Source organism: Lampetra fluviatilis, chromosome 3 (genome assembly GCF_964198595.1).
Source record: "Lampetra fluviatilis chromosome 3, kcLamFluv1.1, whole genome shotgun sequence".
In the NCBI taxonomy this organism is placed as follows: domain Eukaryota; kingdom Metazoa; phylum Chordata; class Hyperoartia; order Petromyzontiformes; family Petromyzontidae; genus Lampetra; species Lampetra fluviatilis.
The window spans coordinates 11,787,508-11,800,401 of NC_136277.1; the positions used below are offsets into that span (position 1 = coordinate 11,787,508).

The 12,894-nt window shown below is 56.6% G+C and overlaps 1 protein-coding gene across 1 annotated transcript in view; it reads right to left on the bottom strand.

The window, feature by feature from the left end:
* LOC144947847 (proteasome adapter and scaffold protein ECM29-like) overlaps positions 1-12,894 on the bottom strand; it is a 77,957-nt gene that overhangs the window by 15,974 nt on the left and 49,089 nt on the right. The window contains 5 exon segments of the mRNA XM_078877201.1: positions 980-1,035; positions 1,114-1,163; positions 1,165-1,250; positions 7,966-8,032; positions 11,027-11,118. Coding sequence (XP_078733327.1) covers positions 980-1,035; positions 1,114-1,163; positions 1,165-1,250; positions 7,966-8,032; positions 11,027-11,118 — 351 coding nt within the window.

Sequence of the window (12,894 nt, forward strand, 5' to 3'; positions counted from 1 at the left end):
ATCGTCACCGGCGTTGGCCGTGAGCGGGAATCGAATCCGGGTCGCCGGGTTCGTAGAGCAGCGTTGACCCGCTACGCTACCCCTCCCCGCACACGCACACGTACATCTACGCGACACGCACACACACGCACACCGACGCGACATGCACACACACACACACACGTACATCTACGCGACACGCACACACACGCACACCGACGCGACATGCACACACACACACACACACGTACATCTACGCGACACACACACACACGCACGCACGTACACCTACGCGACACGCATGCACACGCACGCACACACACGCACGCACGCACGCGCACGCACGCACACGCACGCACGCACACGCACGCACACACACGCACACACGCACACACGCACACACACGCACACACGCGCACACACGCACACACACGCACACACACGCGCACGCACACGCACGCACACGCACGCACACACGCACACACACGCACGCACACGCACACACACACACGCACGCACACACACGCACGCACACACACGCACACACACACACACACGCACACACACGCACGCACACACGCACACACACGCACACACACACACGCACGCACACACACGCACACACACGCACTCACACACACGCACGCACACACACGCACACACACGCACACACACGCACTCACACACACGCACACACACGCACGCACACACACGCACGCACACACACGCACACACGCACACACACACACACACGCACGCACACACGCACACACACACACGCACGCACACGCACGCACGCGCACGCACGCGCACGCACGCACACGCACGCCTACATGACAAACACACACACACACACCTACGCGACACACACACACACCTACGCGACACACACATACACGCACGCACGCCTACATGACACACACACACACACACCTACGCGACACACACACACACCTACGCGACACGCTCAATCCGCCAACGCCACTCGCGAGCCGGGCACCTGGCACGCTGTCCTGCCACACGTCAGTCCACAGTCGGCCATTGGGGTTGCCGCCACCACCACCGCCACCACCACCGCCACCACCACCGCCACCACCGCCGCCGCCACCACCGCCGCCACCACCACCACCGCCCGCGTCGGAGTCCCCGCCCTCGTGCATGCCCAGGAAGGCGAGGGGCAGCGCGATGGGCCGCGTGCTGCCGCAGCGCGTCGGGGCTGTGCTGGGACACGGCGTGGACCACCAGGGCACACGCCGAGCGCAGAGACGCGTCTGGTGGAGCGGGGGGGGGGTGGAGCAGTAGGGGGGGGAGGGGGGAGGAGGGAGGGGGGAGAGAGGGTGGAGAGTGGAGGGGGGGTGCAGGGTGGAGGGTGGAGTGAGGAGGGAGGGAGTGTGGAGGGTGGAGGGTGGAGGGTGAAGGGGGGGAGTAAAGGGAGGGAGGGAGAAAGGAGGTGGTGGTGGGAGGAGAAGGATGGCCGTAGTGGTGGTGGTGGTGGAGCAGGTGGTGGTGGTGGAGGAGCAGGTGGTGGTGGAGGAGGTGGTGGTGGTGGTGGAGCAGGTGGTGGTGGTGGTGGTGGAGGAGCAGGTGGTGGTGGTGGAGGAGCAGGTGGTGGTGGTGGTGGTGGAGGAGCAGGTGGTGGTGGTGGAGGAGCAGGTGGTGGTGGTGGAGGAGCAGGTGGTGGTGGTGGTGGTGGAGGAGCAGGTGGTGGTGGTGGTGGAGCAGGTGGTGGTGGAGGAGGTGGTGGTGGTGGTGGAGCAGGTGGTGGTGGTGGTGGTGGTGGAGGAGCAGGTGGTGGTGGTGGAGGAGCAGGTGGTGGTGGTGGTGGTGGAGGAGCAGGTGGTGGTGGTGGAGGAGCAGGTGGTGGTGGTGGAGGAGCAGGTGGTGGTGGTGGAGGAGCAGGTGGTGGTGGTGGTGGTGGAGGAGCAGGTGGTGGTGGTGGTGGAGCAGGTGGTGGTGGTGGAGGAGCAGGTGGTGGTGGGTGGTGGAGCAGGTGGTGGTGGTGGAGGAGCAGGTGGTGGTGGTGGTGGTGGAGCAGGTGGTGGTGGTGGTGGTGGAGCGAGAATGGAGGAAGTGGTGGTGGTAGAGAAAGGAGGTGGCGGTAGGGGGAGAATGGTGGAGGTGGTGGAAGAGGATCAGAAGAAGAGAGAGCGCGAGAGAGCGAGGAGGGAGATGTGGAAAACACAAATCAGGGCCGCGTGAAATCCCTGGCTGTGTGCTCGCAGCTAGCCCAGCGCTGAGACACGCTGAGACACGCGGAGACACGCTGAGACACGCGGAGACACGCGGAGACACACTGAGACACGCTGAGACACGCGGAGACACGCTGAGACACACTGAGACACACTGAGGACACGCTGAGACACGCGGAGACACGCTGAGACCACGCTGAGACACGCGGAGACACGCGGAGACACGCGGAGACACGCGGAGACACACTGAGACACGCGGAGAGACGCTGAGACACGCGGAGACACGCGGAGACACGCTGAGACACGCGGTGACACGCTGAGACACGCTGAGACACGCTGAGACACGCGGAGAGACGCAGAGACACGCTGAGACACGCTGAGACACGCGGAGACACGCTGAGACACGCTGAGACACGCTGAGACACGCGGAGACACGCGGAGACACGCGGAGAGACGCTGAGAGACGCTGAGACACGCTGAGACACGCTGAGACACGCTGAGACACGCGGAGACACGCTGAGACACGCTGAGACACGCGGAGACACGCTGAGACACGCTGAGACACGCTGAGACACGCGGAGACACGCGGAGACACGCGGAGACACGCGGAGACACGCGGAGAGATGCTGAGACACGCTGAGACACGCTGAGACACGCTGAGACACGCTGAGACACGCGGAGAGACGCAGAGACACGCTGAGACACGCGGAGACACGCTGAGACACGCTGAGACACGCTGAGACACGCTGAGACACGCGGAGACACGCTGAGACACGCTGAGACACGCTGAGACACGCGGAGACACGCGGAGACACGCTGAGACACGCTGAGACACGCGGAGAGACGCTGAGACACGCTGAGACACGCGGAGACACGCTGAGACACGCTGAGACACGCGGAGAGACGCTGAGACACGCTGAGACACGCTGAGACACGCGGAGACACGCTGAGACACGCTGAGACACGCTGAGACACGCGGAGAGACGCTGAGACACGCTGAGACACGCTGAGACACGCTGAGACACGCTGAGACACGCTGAGACACGCTGAGACACGCGGAGAGACGCTGAGACACGCTGAGACACGCTGAGACACGCGGAGACACGCTGAGACACGCTGAGACACGCTGAGACACGCTGAGACACGCGGAGACACGCTGAGACACACTGAGACACGCTGAGACACGCGGAGACACACTGAGACACGCTGAGACACGCTGAGACACGCTGAGACACACTGAGACACGCGGAGACACGCTGAGACACACTGAGACACGCGGAGACACGCTGAGACACACTGAGACACGCGGAGACACGCTGAGACACACTGAGACACGCGGAGACACGCTGAGACACACTGAGACACGCGGAGACACGCTGAGACACACTGAGACACGCTGAGACACACTGAGACACACTGAGACACGCTGAGACACACTGAGACACGCTGAGACACGCTGAGACACGCTGAGACACGCTGAGACACGCTGAGACACGCTGAGACACGCTGAGACACGCTGAGACACGCTGAGACACGTTGAGACACGCTGAGACACGCTGAGACACGCTGAGACACGTTGAGACACGCTGAGACACGCTGAGACACGCTGAGACACGCTGAGACACGCTGAGACACGCGGAGACACGCTGAGACACGCTGAGACACGCTGAGACACGCGGAGACACGCTGAGACACGCTGAGACACGCTGAGACACGTTGAGACACGTTGAGACACGCGGAGACACGCTGAGACACGCTGAGACACGCTGAGACACGCTGAGACACGCGGAGAGACGCTGAGACACGCTGAGACACGCTGAGACACGCTGAGACACGCGGAGACACGCGGAGACACGCTGAGACACGCTGAGACACGCTGAGACACGCGGAGACACGCGGAGACACGCTGAGACACGCTGAGACACGCTGAGACACGCTGAGACACGCGGAGACACGCTGAGACACGCGGAGACACGCTGAGACACGCGGAGACACGCTGAGACACGCTGAGACACGCGGAGACACGCTGAGACACGCGGAGACACGCTGAGACACGCTGAGACACGCGGAGACACGCTGAGACACGCTGAGACACGCGGAGACACGCTGAGACACGCTGAGACACGCGGAGACACGCGGAGACACGCTGAGACACGCTGAGACACGCGGAGACACGCGGAGACACGCTGAGACACGCTGAGACACGCTGAGACACGCTGAGACACGCTGAGACACGCTGAGACACGCGGAGACACGCTGAGACACGCTGAGACACGCGGAGACACGCTGAGACACGCTGAGACACGCGGAGACACGCGGAGACACGCTGAGACACGCTGAGACACGCTGAGACACGCTGAGACACGTGGAGACACGCTGAGACACGCTGAGACACGTGGAGACACGCGGAGACACGCGGAGACACGCTGAGACACGCGGAGACACGCGGAGACACGCTGAGACACGCTGAGACACGCTGAGACACGCTGAGACACGCTGAGACAGGCGGAGACACGCTGAGACACGCTGAGACACGCTGAGACACACTGAGACACGCTGAGACACGCGGAGACACACTGAGACACGCTGAGACATGCTGAGACACGCGGAGACACGCTGAGACACGCTGAGACACGCTGAGACACGCGGAGACACGCTGAGACACACTGAGACACACTGAGACACGCTGAGACACGCTGAGACACGCGGAGACACGCTGAGACACGCAGAGACACGTGCAGACACGCTGAGACACGCTGAGACACATTGAGACACGCTGAGACACGCGGAGACACACTGAGACACGCGGAGACACGCTGAGACACACTGAGACACGCGGAGACACGCTGAGACACGCTGAGACACACTGAGACACGCTGAGACACACTGAGACACACTGAGACACGCTGAGACACACTGAGACACGCGGAGACACACTGAGACACGCTGAGACACGCTGAGACACGCTGAGACACGCGGAGACACGCTGAGACACGCTGAGACACGCTGAGACACGTTGAGACACGCTGAGACACGTTGAGACACGCTGAGACACGTTGAGACACGCTGAGACACGCTGAGACACGCTGAGACACGCTGAGACACGTTGAGACACGCTGAGACACGCTGAGACACGCTGAGACACGTTGAGACACGCTGAGACACGTTGAGACACGCTGAGACACGCTGAGACACGTTGAGACACGCTGAGACACGCTGAGACACGCTGAGACACGCTGAGACACGCTGAGACACGCTGAGACACGCTGAGACACGTTGAGACACGCTGAGACACGCTGAGACACGCTGAGACACGCTGAGACACGCTGAGACACGCGGAGAGACGCTGAGACACGCTGAGACACGCTGAGACACGCTGAGACACGCTGAGACACGCGGAGACACGCGGAGACACGCTGAGACACGCTGAGACACGCGGAGACACGCGGAGACACGCTGAGACACGCTGAGACACGCTGAGACACGCGGAGACACGCTGAGACACGCGGAGACACGCTGAGACACGCGGAGACACGCTGAGACACGCTGAGACACGCTGAGACACGCTGAGACACGCGGAGACACGCTGAGACACGCTGAGACACGCGGAGACACGCTGAGACACGCTGAGACACGCGGAGACACGCTGAGACACGCTGAGACACGCGGAGACACGCGGAGACACGCTGAGACACGCTGAGACACGCTGAGACACGCTGAGACACGCTGAGACACGCGGAGACACGCTGAGACACGCGGAGACACGCTGAGACACGCTGAGACACGCTGAGACACGCTGAGACACGCTGAGACACGCGGAGACACGCTGAGACACGCTGAGACACGCTGAGACACGCGGAGACACGCTGAGACACGCTGAGACACGTGGAGACACGCTGAGACACGCTGAGACACGTGGAGACACGTGGAGACACGCGGAGACACACTGAGACACGCTGAGACACGCTGAGACACGCGGAGACACGCGGAGACACGCTGAGACACACTGAGACACGCTGAGACACGCTGAGACACGCGGAGACACGCTGAGACACACTGAGACACGCGGAGACACGCGGAGACACGCGGAGACACACTGAGACACGCTGAGACACACTGAGACACACTGAGACACACTGAGACACGCTGAGACACGCTGAGACACGCTGAGACACGCTGAGACACGCGGAGACACGCGGAGACACGCTGAGACACACTGAGACACACTGAGACACACTGAGACACGCGGAGACACACTGAGACACGCGGAGACACGCTGAGACACACTGAGACACACTGAGACACACTGAGACACGCGGAGACACGCGGAGACACACTGAGACACGCGGAGACACACTGAGACACGCGGAGACACGCGGAGACACGCGGAGACACACTGAGACACACGGAGACACACGGAGACACGCTGAGACACGCGGAGACACGCGGAGACACACTGAGACACACTGAGACACGCGGAGACACACTGAGACACACTGAGACACACTGAGACACGCGGAGACACACTGAGACACACTGAGACACACTGAGACACGCGGAGACACGCGGAGACACGCTGAGACACACTGAGACACACTGAGACACGCGGAGACACACTGAGACACACTGAGACACACTGAGACACGCGGAGACACGCGGAGACACACTGAGACACGCTGAGACACGCGGAGACACACTGAGACACACTGAGACACGCTGAGACACGCGGAGACACACTGAGACACGCTGAGACACGCGGAGACACACTGAGACACACTGAGACACGCTGAGACACGCTGAGACACGCGGAGACACACTGAGACACACTGAGACACACTGAGACACGCGGAGACACACTGAGACACACTGAGACACGCTGAGACACGCTGAGACACGCGGAGACACACTGAGACACACTGAGACACGCGGAGACACACTGAGACACACTGAGACACGCGGAGACACACTGAGACACACTGAGACACGCTGAGACACGCGGAGACACGCTGAGACACGCTGAGACACACTGAGACACACTGAGACACGCTGAGACACGCTGAGACACGCTGAGACACACTGAGACACGCTGAGACACGCTGAGACACGCTGAGACACACTGAGACACGCTGAGACACGCGGAGACACTGAGACACACTGAGACACGCTGAGACACACTGAGACACGCTGAGACACACTGAGACACACTGAGAGACGCGGAGACACACTGAGACACGCGGAGACACACTGAGACACACTGAGACACACTGAGACACACTGAGACATGCTGAGACACACTAAGACTCCTTCAGAACGGACACGGAGTGAGAGGCCGTGCGGTGGCGTTACCGTCTTTAATTTTCGATTTAAAGCTTTTCGTGACTGCAGGGATTCATCTTCTTGGTTCTTTCAGTAAAGTCACGTAGAATGGAAATAATAAAATAATAAAAATAAATAATTCTCACGACGTTTCGGCCACAACGCAAGCAGCCGTCCTCAGGTGAAGAACAAGTCTGTTGGAAAGACAGCGTCAGACAGACCTGTTCTTCACCTGAGGACGGCTGCTTGCGTTGTGGCCGAAACGTCGTGAGAATTATTTTATTATGTTTTATTTTTATTATTTTATTATTTCCATTCTACGTGACTTTACCGTGAGAATTATTTCATTATGTTTTATTTTTACTATTTTGTTACGTTTTGTTTTCATTATTTTATCATGCTTTATTTTTATCATTGTATTATGTTTAGTTTTTATTATTTTATTATGTTTTATTTTTATCATTTCATTATGTTTTGTTACCGTCTTTGTCCAGGTACCAGTCGGAGAGTTTCTTGAACAGCTTCTCCACGCTGCTGTCCTTTGACACCTGGGGGGGTGGGAGGGTGGGGGGGTGGGGGGGTGGGGGGGTGGGGAGGTGGGGGGGTGGGAGGGTGGGGGGGTGGGGGGGTGGGGGGTGGGGGGTGGGGGGTGGGGGGGTGGGGGGGTGGGGGGTGGGGGGGGTGGGGGGTGGGGGGGTGGGGGGGTGGGGGGGTGGGGGGGGTGGGGGGGTGGGGGGGTGGGGGGTGGGGGGGGGCAATGGAAACACGGGAGGGGGGGGGGATACAGAACACATTGGGTGATGTGGGACACGGGGGGGGGAGGTTTTGTGAAAGAGGTAGGTCAAGATGATGACGATGGTGGTGGTGTTGATGGTGATGATGGTGATGATGGTGATGGTGGTGATGATGGTGTTGATGGTGATGATGGTGATGGTGGTGGTGATGGTGGTGGTGATGGTGGTGATGATGGTGGTGATGGTGGTGTTGATGGTGATGATGGTGGTGGTGATGGTGGTGATGGTGGTGATGATGGTGATGTTGATGGTGGTGATGGTGGTGTTGATGGTGATGATGGTGGTGATGATGGTGGTGTTGATGGTGATGATGGTGGTGTTGATGGTGATGATGGTGGTGATGATGGTGGTGTTGATGGTGGTGTTGATGGTGGTGGTGATGGTGATGATGGTGGTGATGATGGTGGTGTTGATGGTGGTGTTGATAGTGGTGGTGATGGTGATGGTGATGGTGATGATGGTGATGATGGTGGTGTTGTTGATGGTGATGATGGTGGTGTTGATGGTGTTGATGGTGATGGTGACGATGGTGGTGTTGATGGTGACGATGGTGATGATGGTGGTGTTGGTGTTGATGGTGTTGATGGTGATGATGGTGATGACGATGGTGTTGATGGTGTTGATGGTGATGATGGTGGTGTTGGTGATGGTGTTGATGGTGTTGATGGTGATGATGGTGATGACGATGGTGTTGATGGTGTTGATGGTGATGATGGTGGTGTTGGTGATGGTGTTGATGGTGTTGATGGTGATGATGGTGATGACGATGGTGTTGATGGTGTTGATGGTGATGATGGTGGTGTTGGTGATGGTGTTGATGGTGTTGATGGTGATGATGGTGATGACGATGGTGTTGATGGTGTTGATGGTGACGGTGATGGTGACGATGGTGACGATGGTGATGATGGTGGTGATGATAGTGACGATGGTGGTGATGGTGGTGGTGATGGTGGTGGTGATGGTGGTGATGGTGGTGATGGTGGTGATGATGGTGGTGATGGTGGTGATGGTGGTGATGATGGTGGTGATGATGGTGGTGATGATGGTGGTGATGATGGTGGTGATGGTGGTGGTGATGGTGGTGATGATGGTGGTGATGGTGGTGATGATGGTGGTGATGGTGTTGATAGTGACGATGGTGGTGATGGTGGTGATGATGGTGGTGATGATGGTGGTGATGGTGGTGGTGATGGTGGTGATGATGGTGGTGATGGTGGTGATGGTGGTGATGATGGTGGTGATGGTGGTGATGATGGTGGTGATGATGGTGGTGATGATGGTGGTGTTGATAGTGACGATGGTGGTGATGGTGGTGATGATGGTGTTGATGGTGATGATGGTGGTGGTGATGGTGGTGTTGATGTTGTTGGTGTTGATGGTGATGATGGTGATGATGGTGACGATGGTGATGATGGTGACGATGGTGATGATGGTGGTGTTGATGGTGTTGATGGTGGTGATGGTGTTGATGGTGACGATGGTGGTGACGATGGTGACGATGGTGTTGATGGTGACGGTGATGGTGGTGATGGTGATGATGGTGGTGTTGATGGTGTTGATGGTGACGATGGTGGTGACGATGGTGTTGATGGTGATGATGGTGGTGTTGATGATGATGATGATGGTGGTGTTGATGGTGTTGATGGTGATGGTGACGATGGTGGTGTTGATGGTGACGATGGTGATGATGGTGGTGTTGATGGTGTTGATGGTGATGGTGGTGGTGATGGTGTTGATGGTGGTGGTGATGGTGTTGATGGTGACGATGGTGGTGACGATGGTGACGATGGTGTTGATGGTGATAGTGATGATGGTGACGGTGATGGTGGTGATGGTGATGATGGTGGTGTTGATGGTGTTGATGGTGACGATGGTGGTGACGATGGTGTTGATGGTGACGATGGTGTTGATGGTGATGATGGTGGTGTTGATGATGATGATGGTGGTGTTGATGGTGATGGTGACGATGGTGGTGTTGATGGTGACAATGGTGATGATGGTGGTGTTGGTGATGGTGTTGATGGTGTTGATGGTGATGATGGTGATGACGATGGTGTTGATGGTGACGGTGATGGTGACGATGGTGACGATGGTGTTGATGGTGGTGATGGTGATGATAGTGACGATGGTGGTGATGGTGGTGGTGATGGTGGTGATGATGGTGGTGATGGTGGTGATGATGGTGGTGATGGTGGTGATGGTGGTGATGATGGTGGTGATGGTGGTGATGATGGTGGTGATGATGGTGATGGTGGTGGTGTTGATAGTGACGATGGTGGTGATGGTGGTGGTGATGGTGGTGATGGTGGTGATGGTGGTGATGATGGTGGTGATGGTGGTGATGGTGGTGACGGTGATTATGGTGGTGACGGTGATGGTATTGATGGTGTTGTTGATGGTGACGATGATGGTGTTGTTGATGGTGACGATGATGGTGACGATGGTGACGATGGTGTTGATGGTGATGGTGATGATGGTGATGATGGTGACGGTGATGGTGGTGATGGTGATGATGGTGGTGTTGATGGTGTTGATGGTGACGATGGTGGTGACGATGGTGTTGATGGTGGTGGTGATGATGGTGACGATGGTGTTGATGGTGATGGTGTTGTTGATGGTGATGATGGTGCTGATGGTGTTGATGGTGACGATGGTGGTGACGATGGTGGTGATGATGGTGATGGTGGTGGTGATGATGTTGTTGATGGTGATGGTTACGATGGTGATGATGGTGGAGGTGATGTTCACCTTCACCAGGTGACCCAGGGCGGTAGCGTACGATTTCCGCACGACGTCATTGCGATCGGAGAGGCCGTTGAGCAGAGAGACCATGAGCTTCCCTACAACCACCACCACCACCACAACCACCACAACCACAACAATTACAACCACCACAACCACCACCACCATAACCACAACAATAACAACCACAACAATTACAACCACAACCATCACAACCACCACCACCACCACGATTACAACCACCACAACCACAACAATTACAACCACCACAACCACCACCACCATAACCACAACAATAACAACCACAAAAATTACAACCACAACCACCACAACCACCACCACCACCACGATTACAACCACCACAACCACAACAATTACAACCACCGCAACCACTACAATTACAACAACCACAACAACAACAACCACAACAATTACAACCACAACCACCACAACCACCACCACCACGATTACAACCACCACAACCACAACAATTACAACCACAACCACCACAACCACCACCACCACGATTACAACCACCACAACCACAACAATTACAACAACCACAACCACAACAATTACAACCACCACAACCACTACCACCACAACCACCACCACCACAACCACAACAATTACAACCACCACCACAACCACCACAACCACAACAATTACAACCACCACAACCACCACCACCACAACCACAACAATTACAACCACCACAACCACAACAATTACAACCACCACAACCACCACCACCACAACCACAACAATTACAACAACCACAACCACAACAATTACAACCACCACAACCACCACCACCACAACCACAACAATTACAACCACCACAACCACAACAATTACAACCACCACAACCACCACCACCACAACCACAACAATTACAACCACCACAACCACAACAATTACAACCACCACAACCACCACCACCACAACCACAACAATTACAACAACCACAACCACAACAATTACAACCACCACAACCACCACCACCACAACCACAACAATTACAACAACCACAACCACAACAATTACAACCACCACAACCACCACCACCACAACCACAACAATTACAACCACCACAACCACAACAATTACAATCACCGCAACCACGATTACCACAACCGCAACCACCACCATCACCACCACCACCACCACCACAACGACTACAACAACTGCAACCACCGTAACCACCACTAGAATGATTTAAACCACAACTAACACAACCACCACCACCACAATGATTACAACAACCGCAACCATCACTACCGCAACCACCACCACAACCACCACCACAACTGCTTCTTGTGTGTTTCGTGTGTTGTGCTTCCCCCGCACCACCGATTAGCGCAGTTGGCTACGTAGAGAGACCCATAGACTACTCACACAGAGACCCATAGACTACTCACACAGAGACCCATAGACTACTCACACAGAGACCCATAGACTACTCACACAGAGACCCATAGACTACTCACACAGAGACCCATAGACTACTCACACAGAGACCCATAGACTACTCACACAGAGACCCATAGACTACTCACACAGAGACCCATAGACTACTCACACAGAGACCCACAGACTACTCACACAGAGACCCATAGACTACTCACACAGAGACCCATAGACTACTCACACAGAGACCCATAGACTACTCACACAGAGACCCATAGACTACTCACACAGAGACCCATAGACTACTCACACAGAGACCCATAGACTACTCACACAGAGACCCACAGACTACTCACACAGAGACCCATAGACTACTCACACAGAGACCCATAGACTACTCACACAGAGACTCATAGACTACTCACACAGAGACCCATAGACTACTCACACAGAGACCCATAGAC